The 24008-nt window shown below is 46.5% G+C and overlaps 1 protein-coding gene and 1 long non-coding RNA gene across 5 annotated transcripts in view; both read left to right on the forward strand.

The window, feature by feature from the left end:
- Positions 1–13891, forward strand: part of LOC147738065 (uncharacterized) — a 102456-nt gene extending 88565 nt beyond the window's left edge. Inside the window, exons 3-4 of the long non-coding RNA XR_015307450.1 lie at positions 13294–13463; positions 13558–13891. This is a non-coding gene — a long non-coding RNA (uncharacterized LOC147738065). The remainder of the gene's footprint in view (positions 1–13293; positions 13464–13557) is intronic.
- Positions 13892–14563: 672 nt separating this feature from the next.
- On the forward strand, positions 14564–23152 carry LOC147738066 (uncharacterized). 4 transcript variants are annotated; one of them, XM_086952114.1, is made up of 3 exons: positions 14579–14944; positions 15026–16436; positions 23127–23152. In XM_086952114.1, exons 1-3 carry the CDS (start codon positions 14579–14581, stop codon positions 23150–23152), a joined length of 1803 nt encoding a protein of 600 aa, XP_086808240.1. The 4 variants fall into 4 exon arrangements, with proteins under 4 accessions (XP_086808239.1, XP_086808240.1, XP_086808241.1 ...); XM_086952115.1 differs by lacking the exon at positions 23127–23152 and having other exon boundaries at positions 14579–15072; positions 15145–16152; positions 16237–16444; XM_086952116.1 differs by lacking the exon at positions 23127–23152 and having other exon boundaries at positions 14640–14822; positions 14907–15454; positions 15707–16444.
- Positions 23153–24008: the final 856 nt, after the last annotated feature.

The raw sequence follows: 24008 nt of genomic DNA on the forward strand, positions 1-24008 counted from the left end.
CTCAGGTGCTGAAGATGGGAAGATGATGGGACTTATCCATTCAGGGCTAGGACTGTGTCCACTTCCCACAGGAGGTGGGCATGATAGAGGGTATAGACACCCCAGGAAAGGGGCCCATTAGCCTCTACCTGTCACTCCCTTGAAACACCTTTAAATCAAGATTTTAGGTGGCATCCCCAGACCCTGAATTTCAGTTCTTGACGACCTAAGAAGAGCCGGGCACTGCAGCCTTCTCTGCTGGTGAGGGTCTGTAGAGAACTATTGTGTTGGTCCCAGTCCTACTGGCCTGTCTGCATCCCTGGATGATCCTGAACTAAAAGGCAAGTCATCTTGCAGCCCAGCGACCTCTTGAACCTTGGGAGGACTACCTGCCTTCGATAAAGGGCAATCTAGTTTTATATAGTGGGATTTGGCCAGGGAGTGTCAGGACAAGCCGAGCTATGTTACTCACTCTATATTTGCAGACTTTGTGTTTTTGGTCTAATCACTATCACTAATGTGCACCGTATTTTCGGTGTCAACACTATCGATTGAGCACTAGTTGAATAAAAAGAGATTTACAAAGTACCTGTGTCTTGGCAAGATAAGCAGTGTGCTGGTCATTTATTCAATCGAGTCTGTTGTTGAGCTCTGAGTTCAAGCTGCCCTTTAATGTAAACAAATCAAATCAAATATTTCTTTATTCGGCACTTAAAAAGATACCATAAAAGTACATAAAAACAGTTAAAAATACATTAAAAAATAGTTCATCCAATACATTTCATTTCATTTAGTCCAAAGTCTCAATTTGCAGGGCATCATATTCAGCTCATCTCTCTTGAGTTCCTTAGCCTCACTGCCATCTTAATAAAACTCATAATACAGGAAAGGGTATATGCATCATTAGCCATCTGTAAAAACATTAATGCTACCTTAGCATGTTTAAACTTGGCTTGTTTCAGTAATCCCACCAGGAACTTTAGCCTAGGTAATGAATAAAGACGGCACAACAAAACAAAATGAAGGGTATCCTGCGGAGACCTATTGTCACAGCCGCAAGTACCCTTCTACTCGACCATTAAGGTAAAACCGGGGGGATCAGCCAACAGGTGGTGCAACAGGTTAAATCTAAAACGGGTAATATAAAATCTGTCCTGTGCATTATGGATCAGTGAGAGATAGGGTTCCCTTCCACTCTCTGTTTTCAATAATCTATAAGCCACAACTGTAGATTTAAGCTCTTCAGTAGCCGCCTTCCTTGCAATTGTTCATTCCCCAAACATTTTCTTGACCGTCGTTTTATTCTGGGCAATAAGGGCTTCAGGTTCCGTGAAGAGGTTCTTACAGCCAATGGCCTCTAGGGTGCACTTTACATAATTTAGCCAGGGGATAGAGCTCCATTTGTCTCGTTTCAAACAGTCTGTGATAATTTGTCTACTGAGGCCTGCTCAGGGTTGTACCAGATTTTCACCCAGGCCAAAAGTGGTCTGATCTTGATCTGGTCTTCAATGTAGGGTTCTCCCAGTTCCTCGTGTAAAATGTAAGCAGATGTACTAGATGGGACTTTCAATATCCTTCTGAAGAATTTGTTTCTTCTGCCTGGACCGGGTATATGTTCACAAAACCCCAAACTTCTGCCCCGTAAGCTGCCTTAGCACAGCATATCGATCTATACAAATTCATCACTTGCTCGGGAGACCATCTTCCCAGCCTTCTCCCATACCCCATTATAGCCCCAGATGAGGCCACCAATTTTGCACAGTGTTTATCCACTAAAGATCTAAACTTTAGAAGCCCGTCAAATAGTACACCTAAATAGGGAAAGGACTGCACCAGACTAATTTTCTGAGTTCCTATCTTATAAGAACATTTCTTGTCTGGTCTGGCCCCCGCGAGCATAACATATGATTTGTCCAGATTTGCTGACAAATCAAGTGAGGCCATAAAACTCACAAATCCATCGATGAGCCTCTGTAACCCCCGCGGTGTCTGGGCTAATGACACTGCGTCGTCCGCGAATAGCAGGACGGGGACTGGACGAGTGCCTACTTGCGGGGGGTCCACTCCAAGTTTGCATAAATCCCTATCTAAATTATTAATATAAAGTGAAAACAAAAAAGGAGCTAAAATGCAGCCCTGCCGCACTCCACTAGTGCATGGAAATGGTGAGGTCTTGCTTCCGTCTTGGTTAAATCGGATGGACGCTGTTGTGTTCCAGTACAAAGCCTTTGTGATGTTAACTAAATCCTGATCCACCCCTAGACCTTTCATCGAGGCCCATAGCTTCTCCCTATTCACATGATCGAATGCCGCGGAGAGGTCCATGAACCCCAGGTAGACTGCCTCCTTGCTGGCTATGCTGTACTTAGCGACCAACAAGTAGAGATTCAGGCATTGGTCCGTGGTCGACCTCCCCTCCCTGAACCCATATTGCGTGTCCGTTATTACCCGGTGGGTATCTGCCCATTCAGTCAGGCGATTTAAAACCACCCTACCCAGGACCTTCGCCGTGATATCAATCAAAGATATCGGGCGATAGCAATTGGGGTCATCTCGATTTCCTTTTTTGAAAATTGGAACTATGGTTGCCGAGGACCAAGAACGCGGCAGACCCGCCTCCACTGCCGCGTTCAGGACCCTCGTGAGAATGAGCGCCCACAGCTCTATTTTACTGAGGTATAGGTCAGGAGGTATTCCATCGGGCCAGGCGCCTTATTTTCCTAAGCGAATCAATCCCCATTTGGGAGAAGCCCTGCAATCCTCCCACTGCACTTAAGAAATCACCATCATACAGTGGAGTAATTTCAGTCAGCTTACCTTCCCAGCCTAAATAGTTGGTCGCCTCTTTCCACACCGTTTACCAATGTTTGGGTATGAGTAGGCAGGGTGCACTCATACTTTTTTCGATACAGCCCCGGGGTGGGGTAACCTCTCTTGCCCATGGCCAATCTATCTACCCGGTAAGCAGGATCTTCACAGTCCGCAAAAACCCAGTTGTTGACTGCCACCAGCTGCGTGGCCCAGTAATACTTGTGAGTGCTCCGGAACGCAAGTCCACCTTAATAAACTCCCCTCTGCAACTTACTCAGCGTGACGTGCCACCATCCCACAACAGGAGCCGAAGTTCTCAAACTACCTTTTGAAAAAAAATGTCTGGTGTGATCTTAAAGGACATTTTTTGCCCAATGAACAGGAGACCCTGGAGGGTCATCCCTTTAAATAGGGCCACCCGGCCCAGTGAGGAGAGCGGGAGCGCCCGCAAGTGTGGGGCATCACAGCGAAGACTGTCTCATTTTGGGAGTATGTTCCTGCCTGTGCTCTCTTGTAATGAACACAACCAAATATTTAAAGCCATGTAGTGCCACTCGAACTGTGCACCTAGACTGTAGCCGTAGGGTCCCTTCAACCATCAGGAATATTAAGGACTTCTTCCAGTTGATCTTATATCCTGAATAATCTCCAAGTATGTGAAAAATGTGTAGGATTCGTTCACTCGAGAAGGCTGGTTACGTGTCACATAACAAAACGTCAGAGTAGACGGAGAGTCTCACATCCCACTCCTGATCAACTGGAATACCCCATATGAGAGGTCCTGGTGAACCCAAACATGTGTGAAGAGCATAGGAGACAAGGAACATCCCTGTCGGACGGCAAAGACTCGGTAGACTGTATTATTGACGCACATGCTCGCTAGAGGGGCTTCATACAAGAGCTTAACAGCAGCGCCACTGGTTCAGCAAAGGAATCCCATATTGCATATGGTACTCCATTAAGGTGTCAGAGATTTAAGCGCGTTCCCTGTTGTGGCATAAAGCCCGATTGATCAGGATGAACCACTGTTGCAATTACTGTCCGCAGGCAGATCGCCAGAGTGTTCGCAAGGACCTTAGTCTCAATATTAAGCTGGGAGATAGATCTATAAGACCCACACTCAGTTGCTGGTTCGTCCTTTTTGGGATGACCGCCACCTCAGACGTTCCTTGGTCCTCCGGGAGAAACCCTTATTTTCAGGCAGTCTGAAACATACTCTGGAGGTACTCCCTGATGTTATCCATCATGCTTTTAAATAATTATAATGGGAGCTCATCAGGCCTGTCGCTTGCCCTGTTTGCAAGGTTCCTATTGTCTTATTTATTTAGTCTACTATCAGGTCTTCGTCTAGTGCGTCTAGGTCCTTATTTGTTAGCAATGGCAGGGTCAGGTCTTTCAGGAAGTCTCTCCCAGTATTTCCGCCCCCTTGTTGTCAGTGTCCTCAAGGATCACTGGCTTGAATTCATCCTATAGCACGCAAGCTGATTCAACAGGCCGCCCGTTCTCCTTAAAATAGAATTCTGCTCTATCTCTCATGCGAGCTTTGAACGTCTTGTCTTTTATATATCATGGATCAACCCTTGGGGGTAGGATGAAGTTCACAACCGGACCATCGAGTTGCACCTCCACCAGCGAATGGTCTGATTTTCCCCCTGCTATGTGCGTAGCAGCTCTAAAATCAACTTTATGGACAGTCTGGATGAAAGGATGGTGCAGGCATGCCAGACTACCATGTGCTGTAGACAGGTGCGTCCGGTTCTGATACCCTCTTACCCTCTAGGGGCATTTAGGAGTATCATGAATATAGTATAGGTGCAGTTCTGTCACTTCAGTTACCCCAATGCGTATATGCTCTGTCGTAAGCGTCTTATCCTTCCACAGGATGAGTCAGTCTTGTCTAGGTCTCTTTCCTGTTTCCCGGCACTTGAATGGCATGCCCGAACACTCGAGAGAGCAGTGACCCACCAGCAGGCTTTTGTGGAGCGCTTTTGTCCTGGATGTAGGGCTGCATTCAGTAGGGCACCCACTCTGTCTTTTCTTTGCCTTTGCCTGAAGATCAGCAGTCCCAAGGTAGCAGTCACAGCTGGCCTGACGGTAAGTGCAGCCCCTCTGGAGGCCCGACCGTCAGCAATTGAACCCACACTATGGCCGGCTGGACCACAGGCATAAGCTCAGACAGGGTGTTCGACACTGGAGTAGTTGTAGTCCCTCATGCGCCTCTGACACAGAGTAGTCAGAAATTCAGCAGCTAAAAGCCCAACACATGCTCTCCAGGAAGCCAGTAGATTTAGACCCTGTTTTGTTAGGAATTTGGCAAATGCAACCTTGAAGGGGCCGTTGGCAGCACACAATCGTCCAACTGGGCTTCGACAATTACGTTGTCGTAGAGTTTTATTTTCTGCCTTAAACTGTTGGGAGAGTCTTGGCGGGGCTGGGGGGGTGGGGGGGGGGAAGACCCTCAGACTAGCTGGTCCTGCTGGATGACGTTCCGGCCCGCCCTACAGATAACGAGGATGTGTCGGACCTTGCTTCTTCCAGGACAGCCTTGTCCTCCTGCTGGATAGTCAAACTCCCTTCCCTTTCTTACCAGACAGGCAGGCTTCTAGGGAGACTTCTAGGCTCTTCAGGACAGGTACACAGCTTCTCCATTAAGTAATTCAGCCTGCAGGTGATGTCCCCTAAACTTAGATAGGCTGACACCGTCCCTAGTGGCACAGCAGGTACCTGAGTACTTTGTAGAGCACTTTATTCCTTGGTAACAGAGGACTTTGAACTAGGGTATGAAAAAGGGATAGGTGGTCCCACTTGCATACACAACTGGCAGGCAGGAGATGCTGTTTACTCTGTTGCACTCTCACATTGCATTTATGCTACGCACACCAACACCCTAAACACGCACTTGATGTTAGCACAAAGTCTGGGCACAGGCATAGAAATGGAGCATTACATGGGTGTGTCAGTAGGAAGCCACTCCACTGACCATGATGCAAAGATCTCATCAGGCTATTGATCCTTACAACAGGGTCTATTGCCACCACCGCTCTAGCTGTTAAACCCATGACAGTCCTCTGCCTTAAATAAGGGCACACTTGGTGTGACCCTCCAGGTCACAGGACCGGTCCAAGACCTCTCATAGTCCCTTGTTAGAAGTTGCACAGTACTGGGGTGGCAGAAAAATCTCATGTAATTGTTTTGTTGTGGATTTATCCCAGTAATATGCAATTACCAGTTTGACGCCATTGACTGGGGAGTTGCCACAAGGAACAGATTCTTCTGCCTGTTAAACCGTATGCCATTCATTATTTCATAATGTTTTTGGGATTTTTTTTACCACTAGATTTAAGCAGGTGGTAGATATATGCATGTGGTTGGTTGGGGGGCGATGGGTGAAGCAGGGGAGGGAAGGGTAAAGAAATGTCTAACAAAGGGAAGAATTGTGCGTTTCCCCCATTTTGTAAAAAAAACAGCATAAGTCTTGGCTGCTTCTGCTGCACCCAGAGTCTTGTGCGTCTTTTCAGTCTAATTTTCCTGTCTGGATAAAATTGGTGTCCTGTTTTTCTGCACCCGGTACATCCAGGTGCAGAAAAACCTAACAAAGGTTAATCAAGTGGAATAAAATGAACACATGAAAGTACACCTTAATTTCATTGCCCTTGATTCACACTCCGGACCATAGTTGAGGGATATGTCTAGGCATAGTCCTCGCAATACATAATAGATTTGTGTGCGGCAGAGGCCAGAGCTCAAACGTCAGGATACCAGATACAAGTAGGTGGTAACTCAGGGCAGGGGAAAATGCCTGTTGTCCATGCAGGGGAAATTCCCGTCCCAGAAATCTACATTAAAAATTAAATAATTGGGCGTGGCCAAGATGGCGACGGAGTAAGACGTGCCTGCGAGCTCCTCCGGCACCCCGAGCCTTTCATAGCTTTGTTTAGCTGCACTGGGGCGATTTCAACCCCGGCTTTGACTCTCCTGGGGTCACTAAGGTGTCCTGCATTCGTTTGAGCCTTCTCCCGTCGAGCTACGACCTAGGACGGCGGACTTAGCCGAGGTGTTGAAGTGGTGACGCACGAGCGCTGGAGCGGCCTACGGAGCTTCGCCTGGGTTGCATCGGCTCTTAGCACGAGGGGACCCTGAACTCTAGCAAGTTGACTAGTGAAGCGCTTGCTTTGCGGGTTCCCCCCACTGGGACTGTAGCGAGCCTGCCTGGGGCCCCGGCGACCCATCTGGCTATTGACGCCTGAGCGGAGGTGACGAAGAGGCGCCGACTTGTCTGGCGGCTGCTGGACAGCGCAGAAGGCTGAGGGAAGAAGAGGTGGTGCCATCTTGCCTCTAACCCTCTATGCCCTGGGGGCGATCCAAAGGGCGTTGAGCGACACGGCGAGTGCTGCCTTTTGATCGCGTCGGCCCCCCGGTGTCTTCGGAGCGGAGATCGCGGAAGGTGTGGAGGAGCGTGGCTTGCTACCCGAGACGCTCTGGGAGGTCGCGAGGAGCCTAGAACTAGGCTGTGGCGCCACACCATGACGACGAGGAATCGCACGAATAAGACGGGGAAGGATGGTCCTGGTAAAGGGCCGTCCGGATCGCCCCTCGGCCCTAGCAAGTCACCGGCCAAGGATGACGGTGAGGGCCCGGTCACGAAGGCCTTCCTGATTGAGCTTTTTGCATCTATCAAAGACGATATCACAGAACTGAAATCACAACTGGCTTCCGATCTCCGTGAGGTCCACCGAGACGTGGACGGCATCGGTGAACGGGTGGCGACCCTGGAGGACCACGATCTGGGCCTCAATGGTGATATCCATCAGCTACAGCAGGGCTTGCTCCAGCTATGCGAGCAAAATTTGGATCTTCAGGCCCACTGCGAGGATTTGGAAAACCGGTCCCGCCGTAATAACGTTCAGATCCGAGCGGTGCCCTGGGAAGGAGAGGGTGAGAACCTGCGGGAGTACGTGGAGGCCCTGTTTCTGCAAATTCTGTCAGAGGACGACCGCAATGAGGTCCGGATGGACAAAGTACATCGGGTTGGCCTGCCACGTGGCGCGCGCTCGCCGCCTCCCGACATTCTGGTTTGTTTCCATGATTTTCAACTGAAGGAGACAATCCTGCGGAAGGCGAGGGACACCAACAACTTGCTTTTTCGTGGGCACAGCCCTCAGCTTTTTCAAGACCTGGCGGCTTCCACCCTGCAAAAACGACGGGACTTCCGCCCGATCACAGCCTTCCTGAGGGAGCGCGGGGTGTCCTACTCCTTTCGGCTTATTTTCAGGTGGCAAAATAGACTGGTGCAAGTGAGATCTCTAGCAGCCGCCAGGGAACTGCTGGGCATGGAGGAAGCAGCCGCGTCGGCGGGCGCCAGCGCCTCCCCAAGAAGACGTCGCCGTTCCCGCTCCCCAGCGTGGCAGAGAGTGGGTCGACACGGAGTGGCAGAGGGTCCGACTCCATCGGCGTGCCAAAGTGAAAGGGGAGAGGTTTTGGCTTCGCTAGCCCTGGTGACTGAGTCGAGCCGGGTGGACAGCTCATCGGCGGCCTAGGCTCCCCCAACGGCGGCCCTTGGAGGCCAGGGGGGCTCTACCACCTCAGGTACTCTGTGGGACAGTACTCCACTGGAGGGTTACCCCGACCCTGAACTCGAGGGGGGCATTACCAGGGTCTTCTACCCCCGACCCTTAAGGTCATGTCCGACTTTCATTGTTCTTTTTCTAGTTCTGACTCTTTCTCTTTTGTATTTTGTTTTTGAGGCTCCTTTGGATTGTAGGAGGGTTGTTTGGGAAGGGCCCCAGTGGTGGTGGCTGGGGATTTGGTGTGACTGCAGTATGTTTGGTTTGATTCTGGCGTTATGGGGGGCACTGATTGGAGCGGTGGGGGAGGACGTTGACTAAATGTTACCTGTCACGATAGGCTCCTGGAATGTTAAAGGCCTTAACTCTCCTCAAAAGCGTTAGAAAGTATGGAAGTATATTCTTGATCATCATTTAGATGTGGTGGGTCTGCAGGAGACTCATTTGGCCCGTAAAGATGAATCTAGACTTAAGCACAGGCAATACCCCCTGATTTACAAATCCTCTGCCACTACTAAGCACCGGGGGGTGGCACTTTTGTTCCGCTCTACACTTCAATTTCAGCCCGTGGGGGTGCAGGGTGACAAGGAGGGGCGGTGGCTGATGGTGAAGGGGATGCTCCTGGGTAAGCTTTGCACGTGGGTGGTTGTCTATGCACCGAATGCGGGCCAAAATGGGTTCCTTGAGGCCTTTCTGAGGGTGGTGGGGGACTTTGGGGAGGGAGCGTTGATAGTGATGGGGGATTTTAATTTGGTTTGGGACAAAAGTCTTGATTGTTCACATCAGCAGAGGACGGAGGCGGGTCTCTTCTCCCCTGAACTGCGCGACACTTTGATCAGTCTGGGCCTTATTGATAGCTGGCGCTCCCTCCACCCCCGCACTAGGGATTACACATTCTATTCCCATGTCCACCACACTTATTCACGTCTTGACCACATTTTTCTACAGCAATCTTTGCAGGGCGACTTGCGGGACAGCAAAATATTTCCACTCTCGGTGTCCGATCATAGCCTTTTGGCGACGTGCTTGATCTGGGCCCCGGAGTTGTCCCCTCACCACAAATTGTACTTCACTGCCTCTCTTACGCGGGATGAGGAATCCTGCAAAAAACTTAGGGCAGCCATTGGTGAGTTTTTTGAGCTTAACAAAGCTGGAGACACCTCGGTCTTCACCCAATGGGACGCCTTTAAGGCGACGACACGGGGCACGTGCATTGCGCTGAACTCCGCCCTGAACAAGCTTAGGCGCGAGGAGAGGGAGGCGCTGGAGGCGGAACTGGCGACACTGGAAACTGCGCATAAGCAGAATCCTTCTCGAAAGACCCTTCGCCCTCTTGCTGCGGTGCGGGGGAAACTCAGGGCCCACTATAATAATCGGGCCGAATATACCCTCTTGCGCTTACGGCGCCTCTCTTACGCTCAAGGCAACAAAGTGGGGAAACATCTGGCACGGCAGCTCCGTGATAAGCGTGAGAGGGAATATGTGGGTGGCATTCAGACGCCTTCCGGCTCTGTGGAACATAGGGATGCGGTCAAAGCCGAGCTTTTCGGCGACTTTTATGCCGCCCTCTACTCGGCAGACCACCTGGCGCCGGCCGATCAGCGGGAATACTTAGAAGCTCTGCCGCTTCCGCAGGTCTCCAAGGAATGGAACGAACTTTTGGAGGCCCCCTTCACTAGGGAGGAGGTGTTGACCGCCATTCGGTCCCTTGAACCGCAGAAGGTTCCGGGCCCGGACGGCTTCACGGCCTCCTTCTATCAGACGTTTGCGTCTGAGCTGGGGGATTATTTGGTGACTCTTTTCAACAGCATGAGGGAGGCGGGCCAAACTATGGGCACTATGGCGGAAGCAATGATCTTGATTATTCCCAAAGCCGGGAAGGACCTCTCTAAATGTGAATCGTACCGGCCCATAGCCCTGTTAAACGTAGATGCTAAACTGTACTCTTCTATCTTAGCTGCCCGGCTCCAGGACCTCATGCCTGCCCTCATTCACCCTGATCAATCGGGCTTCATAAAGGGTCGCCAGATCCATGACAACACTAGACGGCTGATCCATCTGATCGAGAAAGCTAATCGCTTTAAGATCCCAGCGGTCTTGGTAGGCCTCGACGCTGAAAAGGCGTTCGATCGGGTGGATTGGAACTTCCTCTTTAGTACCTTGCAGGCCTTTGGTTTTTCCCCTAAATTTATAGATATGCTTCGGGCCAATTACCATGGTCCGCGCTCGAGGGTTATGGTGAATGGTCATGTTTCACCCTTCTTTGCACATTCCCGGGGTACGAGGCAGGGCTGCCCCCTATCTCCTCTACTTTTTGCGCTCAGCATCGAGCCTCTTGCCCTTAGGGTGCGGGAGGACCCGGATATTGTTGGTCTCCCCTTTTCGAGGGAACAGCACAAAATATCTCTTTTTGCTGACGACGTCCTATTGTCACTAGCTGACCCGGGGACTTCCCTCCCGCGTGTGCAGGACGTGCTTTCCCAGTTCGAAACGGTGGCGGGTTTTCGGGTCAATCCTGGCAAATCCTACATCCTCAATCTCACGCTGCCGCCCGCTAAGGTAGTTTGCATCCGACCGCTCACACCCCTATCATGGTCTAGCTCCTCCATACAGTATCTTGGGGTCCGGCTGACCTCGTCCGTCGCTACACTATATGCGGCCAACTTCCCTCCTCTGCTGACCCAGATACAGGCCGAGCTTAATCGTTGAAAGCCCATGTTTATCTCCTGGTTGGGACACGTGCATGCCATTAAGATGACGATGCTTCCCAAGCTCCTTTACCTGTTCCAAGCTCTCCCTATTACCTTGGAGGTTTTTTTTTTAGGCATCTTAAATCTATGATTCTGCGCTATATCTGGCAGGGAGGTCGCGCTAGACTTTCTTTTCTTACGCTACGCCGGCCATTGAGGAAGGGCGGGGCTGGCCTCCCAGATATGCATCTTTATTATAAAGCGGCGCAACTCCGGGTGCCTGCCGAGTGAACCCAAATGGAGTCTGAGAAGCACTGGTTACATATGGACAGGAGTGTGGCGGGACAATCCATATTGGACCTGGTTTGGAAGGCGAAGGGGGATCGGCCACGCAACGCCTACATTAGCACCCCTACGAGTACTACTCTGAAGGTCTGGGACTCGGTCTCTGGTGATGAGAGGTGGACCTCCTTCCCCTCCCCCTTCACGCCTGTTCACTTTAACCCAGCCTTTCCGCCGGCTCTTGTTGAGGGGCCCTTTGATGGGTGGAGGGCGGGGGGTTGCCACGCACTCACACACCTGTTCCATGGGTATGAGCCGCTCACCTTCCATAATTGCATGCGTGACTACGCGGTGCCACCTACTGAGCGTTACCGACACGCCCAACTGCTTCACTGGGCATTGTCACCTGAGGTACGGGATGCTGCGACGAGGCCTCCCACGGATTTTGAATCTTATATCACTCGCACATCATCTATGAAGGGGGTGATTTCATTCCACTATGATTTGCTATTGACCACTGCTATCTCGCCTCGCCCTAGATACATGGGTTTGTGGGAGGAGCACTTGGGGCGAGATATCTCCGACGAGGAGTGGTCCCGCCTCTGGCGTGATCTACACAAATTCAATCATTCTATTGATCTTCGGGAGGCCCATATGAAGACTATGCTAGATTGGTATCTGTACCCGACCCGATTGAAAAAGATTTTTCCCTCTGCATCAGATAGGTGTTGGCGGGGCTGTGGTTTCCTTGGGGACTTTCACCATATCTGGTGGGACTGCCCCATCATACGCCCCTACTGGGAGGAGATACTGTCTTATATCAGGGAAATCCTGGGCTACCCGATTCCGGATTCCATAGGCTTCGTGCTCCTGGGCCTTCGGGACCCACTCTTGGAGCACCAGACCAGTGCAGACAAACAAATCCTTTGGCTCTGCATAGGTGCGGCCAAGTTAACCTTGGCTGCGGCTTGGAAGAAGAAGGAGGCCCCTGCTCTTTCCCTCTGGTTTGCTAAGTTGTGGAGGTTGTTGAGTGTGGAGCGTATGGCGGACATTTTCAGAAATGATTTTAAGAACTTTGCTTTCAGGTGGGGCCCGTTAGTCCGCTTTCTTTCTCGAGGGTTGCCGTCGGCGGTCTGCCCACCCACCATACGCGCCTTACATCTGTTTCAGGTGTGAAGACTGCTTGAGCGAACGCCTGCTGCTAGGCTGCCACCACTGGGGGGAGGGGGGTTGTTGAAAGGTTGGAACCTCTGGGGGGGGGATTTGGTTAGTTTCTCTTTTTCAGAGGGGGATGGGGGTTTTTGTTTTTTCCATGTTCGACCTCGCCGCAATGTCTTCCTCATGGCCAAGACACAAGGAGGCGCTATTGGACCTGGTCGACTAAGCCTCTGACTTGGACAGCTTTGCCCGGTGCCAGTGAGGGTTTGTGTCCCTCCGGGACTTCCCGGGGGGTTCGATGCTGTTACGGGCGGCCTTTTGAGCCTTATCTTGCCTTGAGCGGTCACGCTGTATGACCCTTCATCACTATTACTGCTGCTTGGTCAAGTTGAGTTAGCCCCTGCGAGGGCTCTTCTTTGCATTTCATGTGTTTCCATCCTTTCTCTCTTCTGTTATTTCTGTCTTCCTGTTTTCTCAATAAAAATATCTTTAACAAAAAAAATTTAATTAATAGTATCCATTTTGAAATATATGTTTGGTGCCAGTGCATATGACTTTAATTTCTGCCTTTGGGATTCTATGTTACAAGTTCATAGGGTGCATGTATCCTTTGTGAGCTTAATAAAATGTTGACATTTCTATAAATCCTCACTCCTACATCCAAGTACTCTCAGGCTACCATTCTACACTCTGCTCTGTCTGAAAAACAGCTCAACATTTTCAAAATTATGCAACTCTGCATTGATTTGGCTTGTAAATTATATTTTTGGAATTTTTCATGTGTTAACTATTTAATTTTAATACGATAGGTGATTGAAATTACTGACGAAGAAAGCAAGATTTTGCACCAGGCAACTGAAGTCAGTGCCATAAGAAGGATTATTTTGAAAAACTGAAGGACATCCAGGATTCTACGTTTAAACAATTTCCAAAATCTAGGTGTGGCGAGGAAGTGGGAGCTGAGGAAAGTACTATACCTGTAAGTGAAGTCTCTAATTTAGTATTTCATTAACCCAGAGCAAAGCCATATCTGTGCACAGAATAACGTTCATCTAAACATCATGTAATTCCAGAGAGGAAGCACACACTGCATAAAAGAAAGATATAACAAAAGGTTTCCTCTGCAGACCATCAAGGAAAAGACGCTGAGAGAAGACTCTGAAGCTGACACGTTAACAACCGAAAGATTGGAAAATCACCTTTGTTCAACAACCGTTTTAACCAGTTACACAACTTTGAGACTATCTGCCTCTGGGAAGAAAACCACGACCCACTCTGCTCACTCTTGCGAAAACCTTAAAAATTCACCACTTTATTGTGTTCATAACCATCTCAGATTGTTTCCTTTTTATTGTGTACTGTTCTGTAATTCTATCTAAATCGCCTCAACATTATCTGCTGTGCGTGAGTGATATGTAAAACTGTTAAAGGTAAAAATTGATTAAATGAGCACTGTTGCGCTATAGCTAATGTAAATAAATCCTCGTCAGAACTACAAATCTTAACCTTACACCAAACAAAGAAAGGGTAAAATAAACTGATGTTCTGAGACTTGTGATCCACGATAGTACTGTGCACGTTCTAACACCCTCAGTTACTGCAATTACGTCAGTGCAAAAAGGTACTTATCAGTTTAATGATTAAATATCAGACTAACACCTTATCACTGCATTGTTAAGAACCTATACAAATAGATTTGAGAAAATCTTCAGTCACAAAATAAGTTGCTATAACCTAAAGACTATTATCTGCTTGAAACATTTCGACAGATGTTACAGGGCTGCTTCCAGACATATTTTGCTCAATTCAAGTGTTAAGAAGATTACACACAATTTCTTTTAGAGATAAATGCTGAACATTATCTAAACAAGCCTGACTCTAAAATCGGGTTCACTCTTACCGTGGCATATAAGCAAGAGAAAACTAAACGTAGAGATATTAAGTCTAGGAATACACCTTTTAAAACACGGACTGTGAGAACATATTCAGTGTTCAAAACCGCCTCAATCAAGGCAAAATAACCTAAGTCAGGGAAAAAAGTTACATGTGCCAAAAAAGATACAGCCATAAATCTCATCTCACAATTTTGACAGAATGCACACTGGGGGAAACCACTATGAGTGCGAAGTATGTCAAAAAAGTTTCAGGCGTAAATCTTATCTCACTGAGCATATGAGAATCCACACTGGGGAAAACCACTCTCCGTGCAAAGTATGCCAAAAAAGTTTCAGGCGTAAATCTTATCTCACTGAGCATATGAGAATCCACACTGGGGAAAAACCTTTTCAGTGCTCTGAGTGCCAGAAAAGCTTTAGAGTCAAACCGAGTCTATATGAACATGCATTAACCCACTCTGTGGAAAAACCTTACCAGTGCGCTGAATGCCAAAAAAGTTTCTGCCGTAAATCTAAACTCACTGAACATATGAGAATCCACTCTGGGGAAAAACCTTATCAGTGCGCTGAATGCCAGAAATATTTCAGTGACAAAAGAGGACTCACTCTACATACAAGGACCCACACTGGGGAAAAACCTTACCAGTGCTCTGAATGCCAGGAATGTTTCAGTGACCAAAGCAGTCTCACTCGGCATATCAGAACCCACACTGGGGAAAAATCTTTTCAGTGCTCTGAATGCCAGGAATGTTTCAGTTTCCAAAGCAGTCTCACTCGGCATATCAGAACCCACACTGGAGAAAAATCTTTTCAGTGCTCTGAATGCCAGAAATGTTTCAGTGACCAAAGCAGTCTATCTCGGCATATAAGAACCCACACTGGGAATAAACCTTTTCAGTGCTCTGAATGCCAGAAATGTTTCAGTTACAAAATCAGACTCACTGAACATACAAGAATCCACACTGGGGAAAACCCTTATCAGTGCTCTGAATGCCCAAAACATTTCAAACTTAAATCACTTCTAACTGCACATTTGAGATTCCACACTGGGGAAAAACCTTATCAGTGCTCTGATTGCCAGGAAAGGTTTTGTAACAAACAAAGTCTTTCTCGACATGTAATAACCCATTCTGTGGAACAACCTTATCAGTGCTCTGAATGCCAGAAATGTTTCAGTATAAAAAGTAATCTCACACGGCATAGAAAGATCCACGCTGGGGAAAAACGTTATCAGTGCACTGAATGTCACAAATGTTTCAGTGAAAAAAGCTGTCTCAATCGGCACACAAGAACCCACACTGGGGAAAAACCTTATCAGTGCTCTGAATGCCAGAAATGTTTCAGTGAAAAACGCTTTCTCACGGTGCATATAAAAACCCACACTGGGGAAAAACCTTTTCAGTGCTCTGAATGCCCGAAAAAATTCCGAGACAGAAGACGTCTTTCTCAACATACAATAACCCACACAGGGGAACAACCTTATCAGTGCTCTGAATGTCAGAAATGTTTCACAAACAAATTTAGTCTCACTCAGCATATAAGAACCCACACTGGGGAAAAACCTTATCAGTGCTCTGAATGCCCAAAATATTTCAGACTTAAATCACTTCTAACTGGACATGTGAGATTCCACACTGGGGAAAAACCTTATCAGTGCTCTGAATGCCAGAAACGTTTCAGTGACAAAAAGAGACTCACTAAACATACAAGGACCCACTCTTGGGTAAAACCTTATCAGTGCTCTGAATGCCAGAAATGTTTCAGTGAAAAAAGATATCTCACGCTGCATATAAGAACCCACACTGGGGAAAAACCTTATCAGTGCTCTGAATGCCACAAATGTTTCATTCAAAAAAACAATCTCACTGAGCATATAAGAATCCACACTGGGGAAAAACCTTATCAGTGCTCTGAATGCCACAAATGTTTCATTCAAAAAAGCAGTCTCACTCAGCATATAAGAATCCACACTGGGGAAAAACCTTATCAGTGCTCCGAATGCCAAAAATGTTTCAGCCAAAAATCTCATCTCACTGAACATGTGAGAATCCACACTGGTGAATAAAATTATCAGTGCTCTAAATGTCAGAAAAGATTCAGAGGTAGAGATGGTTACAAGCGCCATAAGAAAACACACCATCAAAATAATTCAGTTCTCCGAATGCCAGAAAATCATCAATTTTAAACTCAATCTCACTGTACATGAGCAGACGCACACAGGGGAAAAACATTACCAATTTCTGTGAATGCCAGAAATTCCTATTTGATAGGCACAGCCTCACTAACCATAAGCGACTCCATACTGATGAAAACCTTATGAGTGCTCTGAATGCCTGAAAAGCTGCAGAGAAAAACGCTATCTCACCATGAGAAACTCCACACTGGAGAAAATCCTTATGCCAAAAAAGCTTGTATCAGAAAGACAGTGTTATGCTTCATGAGAGATCCCAATCTGGGGAAAAACCTTATGAGTGCTCGAAATGCAAGCAAAGTTTTGGTAACAAATTACTTCTCACTTGACATGAGCAAACTCACAAGGGAGAAAAAAGCCTTGTGTGTTCTAAATGTCGGATAAGGTTTAGTCTTGAATACAATGTCACTTCACAAGAGAGAATTCCCACTGGACTTAAGCCTAATACAGGAGGGGAAAGCCAGAAATGTTTTACTCAGAAAGGAGATCTCTCAAAACATGAGAAATGCATCCACACAACGTAAAAAAGTAAGGCGTATATTGAGATGCAGAAAAGCTTCTAACAACCTGACTTTACATGAGAGAGCCCATATTGTAGTTGCAATAGGATTCATCAAGAAACTCTTGCAGGATAACTTAGGTTGCCCGCATGCAACCTCCAAAGAAATTTCAGGCCTTGAATTTTTTTTAATTGGAACAGAATCCACAATTTGAGTATCTGAAAGCTACAAAACTCTTAAGGTCTTTACTTGACACAGAGAAGTGTTGGTGCTTGAAAAAATCAACTAATTGCCCAAAAAATCACAATATTAATGTCTTAAATTTTACTCCACCCAAAATGTTTCTAGTCACCCTTGTTTCTTAACATATGACTGATATCTATATTTTCATGGTAAGATTAAGCCTAGGCGAAGTTCCTCAATGAAGAACTTCGCAAAGTGACAAAAAAACTCTGGCGGTCTATGCAGAGTTCCGTAAGCAGCGGAGTGCGTAAGGGTCATGCTGTTCGTGGTGATTTTGATCTCCTGGTGTTCGTCCCGCCCTATAAAAGTAATCGTGAAAGGCACCATGTGCAGCACAAGAGGGTGCAGCTGCTTCTACTCAAGGGGCCGCTTGGTCAATGCGAAGGAAGGTTTCTCAATGCGAGTGGTGTGACCGGCCACGACCACTTGCATTGAGAAATCCAATGACCCGCTTTGAGAAATCTCGCCAGGAGGTTGATTTTGCTCGCCAACTAGACCATGGCGAGCGCGAGCAAGGAAAAATCTCATCAGGAGGTGGATTTTCCTCGCTCCAGCACATAACGTTGAAGAGTGTGAGCGTTGAAAAAAACCTGGCTACGCTCCACGGAGCGGAGTTTTTAGGAACTACGTGAGCTCCGCGGAGTACGGAAAACTCCCCCTACGGAGTTCACCGCCCAAAATGAGATAATATACAACAGCAGGAAAACATAACACACCAGTTACTTGCCTTTGGTAACTCTCTTTCTGGTAGCTACTCCTTCACCTGCAGATTCCTCACCTTGTGAATATTCCCCACACACCAGACTGGTTCCTCTAACTTTAAAGCAGAGTAGGAGACAACATGCAGCTCAGTGTCAACGACATTCTGCTACAGAAGTGACAAGCGGAGACTCAAAGAAGCACTTCCCAGGCGCACTGTGAACAACTACAGAGGCCTATGAGTTCATTATCTCACAGGTCTGTATCACATATGCAGGCCCTGGGCAGATATTAATTCACCATTTTTATCATGATTAGAATTCAGATGAGGCCTTTTCATTTCCCAAAATTCTAATTGTGTTCTCAGCAGCAAGGGTATATATAAATCGTTGAGTGATGACTGCGCAGTGCTCAAGATGAAAGTGATATGATGATAAAACCGTCCAATCCACTTTTTGCACACAGAAACAGGGCTGTAAATACTTTTGTACAATACAAATTAAGCAAAGGCGATTCTTAGAAGACATAATTTATATGAAATAGTCCCTGTATAGTTAATGTTTCGACCGTTTCAGTTAATTACCATGGTCTCATCAGGACGGTAGATCCCCGCCTCTCCATTATGCTTCTCAACTATATTCAATACAACACAGTAAGGATTCTTCTGTATCTCTGGGCAGCGTACCTGGGAGGAACTCAATTTCAACTAAGCAGTTCCAGCGCCCGTTCGTCAGACCAAACAACTGCAGCCAGTGAATCCTCGGCTCGCTGTCAAGCAAGTTCAAGTGTGACTCTTCCTGATGAGACCATCATCATTGACTGTCTTGTCTGTGAGAAGCTGCACCAGCCCTCCTGTGATGGTGGGCCGGAAGACCTTCACCGCTGATGGTGATGAAGTAGCAGCTTAATTTCCAGAAAGGCATGTTGGCCATCAGTTGTTGGATGGCCAACAATTGCCTTAAACTTAACTCTGAAAAAACAAAGGTTATGATATTCAGCAAATTACTGCCAAATTGGTCTTCTTCATGGTGGCCATCTTCTTTGGTGCCCCATCCACTGCCAGTCACCAAAGTCAGAAATGTGGGCGTCATATTTGACGACAGACTGTCCTTTGTCCCTCATGCCAACGCTGTGGTTTCATCATCATTCCATAAATTGCGAATGATAAAAAAGCTCTTACCTTTCCTACCTCTTGGGGCTTGAAAGACACCAGTCGGCACCTTAGTTATGTCTACCATTGACTATTGCAATGGGCTCCTTATTAATGCTCAGAGCAAAGTCCTCCATAAACTCCAAGTGGTTCAAAACTCAGCAGCCAGAATGCTATCAGGTACCCCCAAATACAAATCCATCTCACATATACTTCACCAGTATCATTGGCTCCCCGTAAAAAATCTAATTAAGTTTAAAGCGCTCTGTATTGCATACAAAGCTTCACGTAACTCTGGACCTCAGTTTCTGAATGAGGCCCTTGATGCTTACATTCCAAATTGGGCCTTACGCTCTTCCACAGCAATCCTACTAAAGGTCCCTCGTACTAAGACAGCATCATGGGGTGACAAGCGATTCACTGTTGCTACAGCGAAACGTTGCAACTTCCTCCCAATTCATACCAAAGCCAGCCAGTCCTTACTTGATTTCAGAAAAATGACAAAAACATGGCTGTTTACTCAGTCAGTCAGTCAGTCAAAAATACTTTATTCGGTTCATAACAAAAACCATAAAAGTATACTACAAAATTCATCAGAGTCAAGACATTAAGTTAAAAAAGATGTGATACATTGATTAATAGTCCATACATGGCAATTTCATATGTGTTTTTAAAAAAAAAGAAATATACATTATAAATGCTAATAAAAACAGTAAAACCAGTACAAAAAGCACGTTAAAAAAGATACGACGCTGACTCCTTGGTCCTAAATACATAGCTATGTGCAGTGTATCCAGTTAATTTTCCTCTTCAATCTCAATGCTATTGTCAAAAAATTTGCTATATTAAAAATCTCCCATACATTTGACAACAGTTGTAAATATAAAAGGGCAGGTTTAATTTGTCTAAAGCCCTTTTCTTTAATAAGGGGAATGATATACTTTTTACGAATAGGGTATAAATGCTTACAAAAAAAGATAAAATGCATAGTGTCTTTAATAGAGAAACCGTCACAAGAACAAATCTCCAGTTCCAAGTCCTTAGTCCAACCTGGTCGTTCTGTAAGAGAAGGTGAAATTTGTCCAATCTAAACCTAGTCAATAAAAATCAATGGTTCATGTTGTTGACGATTCTCAAATAAGGTTCTATGCCTTTAGTGGTTGTTAACAGTTGATGAGCCCTTACTGTTGGTTTGCATAGTTCATTTTCTTCTCTAGCCAAATATGCCAGTTGTTTATATGTGTCTTTGGCCCATTTTAAATCCCCTTTCAGCAACTTGTTTGGGCAGTTAAACAATTCTGGTCGGCCCAATCTGGTTGCTAATTTTTTGATGTAATTCAACCAGGGGATAGACTGGCCATACTCCAATGCTAAACAGTCCTTCAGGATCTCGTGATTCAGTTCTAGATCCTGATTCAGCCAAATGGAGATCCATTTCAGTAAAGGTGCTAAGGCTATGCGGTCTTCCAGGTATTCGACCCCACACTCTTGGTGAACAATATATCCAGGTGTAGACTGGGGGACACATAACATAGATTTCAAAAATTTGTCCTCAGCCACCTGCAGAGCCTTTACACTTTTTAACCCTCACAGGTCCGCTCCATACATGGCTATCGATTTACACTTCGCCTCATAGGTTTTCAACACTGCCTCTATAGGCTTCACGCCCAGTTTGCGAGCGAAATCCAAGACAGCCAAAATAGACCTAGCAAAGGCATTACGTTTGGCAGCCAACTGGGGCAACCAGTTAGAGTTCTCATCAAAGATTACCCCCAGGTAGGGAAATCTTGTAACCCTAGATAAAACATTCCCTTCACAGTTCATAGTCATAATTTTTTTTCGGTTTACTACCCACAATCATTACATGATATTTAGGAAAATGTACTCTAAGATCCAGCGCCTTCATAAAAGAAGCGAATACATTTAAAAGACATTGCAACCCCACTGCTGTGCGTGCTATTAAGGCGGCATCATCGGCATAAAGGTATGCCGGAATAGAAATTTTGCCCGCCTTTGGAATGTCTTTACACGCTTCGTTTAGAACAACGCCTAAGTCAATAATGTAAAGGGTGAAGAGTAAGGGAGCCAAAATACAACCCTGCCTAACTCCTCCATTAAAGATCCCAATGTTGCCCGTGCTGTTACCCAGACGATCATACCTAACTTTAAAGCGCTCTGTATTGCATACAAAGCTTCACGTAACTCTGGACCTCAGTTTCTGAATGAGGCCCTTGATGCTTACATTCCAAATTGGGCCTTACGCTCTTCCACAGCAATCCTGCTAAAGGTCCCTCGTACTAAGACAGCATCATGGGGTGACAAGCGATTCACTGTTACAGCGAAACTTTGCAACTCCCTCCCAAGTCATACCAAAGCCAGCCAGTCCTTACTTGATTTCAGAAAAATGACAAAAACATGGCTGTTTACTCAATAAGCTACTCTGTAGTCTGGTTCATGCTCGTTGTCCCCAGCGCTGAGACACCTTCAGGTATTTGCACGCTTTACAAATCAAATAAATACATAAATAAGATAAGTAACTTGTTCGTTTTGTGCCAGCCAAGGATGGTGCATCAATTGAGAAAGAAGGGCAGATAATGAACAACATTAAGAAATAAAGAAAACTGGGTGGGTGCCAGTGCACAGCTTGGCGAACACCTTAATTGATAGGAAATTGTTCAGTCACCTGGCCCTGGGTTCTCCAGCGAACCTGGGCATAATTACCCTCATGTAGACGGATCAATAGGCTCAAGAGCCTCCTGGTATGGCCCATATCACCCAAAACCTTCCATAGCCTGCTTTGTGGAACCAGGTCAAAAGCAGATTTGAGGTTGATGAAGGCAACATACAAGTTGCCCTGCCAACCACAACGATCTTTCAATAGAATAAAAGGAAGCGGTAAACCTGTTAAAATGTGGATATCTTCTTCCGAAAGCCTGTCTGAAAGGGGGATACGGTATGATGGCTTTAGCAGCAGTCCATTCCTCAATCCTGCTCAAGACCAATTGGGCAGAAATTTTCTCCGCACAGTTGATCAAGCTGATCAGCCTGTAATTGGCTGGATATAATCTATCTCCGTTCTTATATATCGGGACGACGTATGCTCCCTTCCAAGAGTCAGGTACTGGGGCACCACTGATAATGGCATTAGTTAAGGAAAGGTTATACCAAGACAATTTATCTCTTTCTAGCAGAAGTGTATAAGCTGGAAAGCTGTCTAATACTGGAGTTTTACCTCTCATTATTACATCCAGAGCTGAAGGTGTCGGCCAGGTCAAGGAAAGGGCCAGGTACAGCTACAGAGTTGTCTGTTTACACAGTCCCCAGCACAGTGTCCGCCTCATTAAAAGGAGTTACTGAATAAAGATTGGAGAAATGATCAACTCAGGTCTGGGGAGAAATGTTATTTTGCAGAGGTGAAGCAGAGACCTCTCTCCCCTCCACTTTACAAGTGCCCAAAACCTGGGGAAGTTCTTAAGAGAGAAAACCAATTTGAGTTCTTGCCATCTTTCTTCCTCCCATTCTTTCTTAGCCCGAGCCTGGGCCCTTTTGTACCTCTCTCCACCCAGACTGATTTATGAGATGTCCTTTGTGCAAAGTGCCTTACCCTGATATCTACGTGATAGTCTGATTTCCTTATTAAACCAATTGTTTCTTAAGGAGAATTCCATTTGTGGCTGTTAATAGGGCCTATAAGGTAGGACAGTATTTTCTTTAAGTTGTTGTGGAAGCACTCATTGGCTTGCCACACTCTTAGTACTTGCAAATTGATTTAGTGAAGGTAGTGATAGATTGATCTTCACCTCGCCAGATGACCAAAATATCGTTGATACACACATATAACTGAAATCCCAATTGGCACAGGCAAACCATGGGAGCAAAAGCAGTGATTGTGATCGAATGGGGCCTGAACACCATTTTCCCTTGTCCATGTAGGATAGGCCCAAATCTCCATTGGTTGCTATAGGAACAAGGGAGTTGTCCCTTCTCTGACGGAGAGGGGGCGCCATTAGACTTGACCTTTTCCACGTGAGCGATTTTTCAGGGTGTGTGGTGAAGTGCCACCAGTCACCTACCATACAAGAGAATACATATGGCTAACCATTTAGAACGATGGCTTCTGATAACCAGGTGCCTTTGAATATGTGCGAGGGACACTGCCTGTTCTTCTCTATATTTTCAAATATATCTCTTTTTTATTGTCCTCTCATAAGCTCAGAAGAAGATTAGCACCACCAGATACCTGTAACAGACGTGGTCCAACCATCCTACACTTATCCATACAAGATTGGGCACTCTGATTCGGGTGCACTGACATCTCTATACCCTTAGACGTATGGGGCCGACCGCTTGCAACAGGATACATGTGTAGTGCAAGGGACATGGTTTACACACCCATCACTCATTTCTACTATAGGCAATCTAGTTTTCGGGGGTGTGCTTATTTTCCTAATGGGTCTTCTGCCCTTGGGTATACGCCTCTGACCCTTTTAAAACACATGCCAGTACATTGTGGTGTTTGCATTTAACTTCGATGGAGGCCCGGCTTTAGTGATTCTATTCCACGTGAAGAAGCGGCTGTGCGGGACAGAAGCACGAAAGCCTTCCGCATTTAGTGCACGTTCATTCAGATTCATGCTGCCGGCATGGGACTACATTTCTCAAGTACTCGTGGTCATGAGACTGCATCAGAGTGATGCGATTATACAACCTGAGTGAGTAGACACACACCAAATTTGGCTTTAGCGAGCCCCGGATCCTCTATACAAACAACAGCAATTACTCTGGTCACCGTCCTCCATCTGCTGTGGTATAACAGATTGCTGGCTCCCCGTATACAGGTATGGGT

Source organism: Lissotriton vulgaris, chromosome 1_1, assembly GCF_964263255.1.
Source record: "Lissotriton vulgaris chromosome 1_1, aLisVul1.2, whole genome shotgun sequence".
In the NCBI taxonomy this organism is placed as follows: domain Eukaryota; kingdom Metazoa; phylum Chordata; class Amphibia; order Caudata; family Salamandridae; genus Lissotriton; species Lissotriton vulgaris.

What these genes read in the sequence shown, in the direction of transcription:
- LOC147738066 (XM_086952113.1), top strand. Translation starts at nt 14,579, where the DNA reads ATGCACACTGGGGGAAACCACTATGAGTGCGAAGTATGTCAAAAAAGT.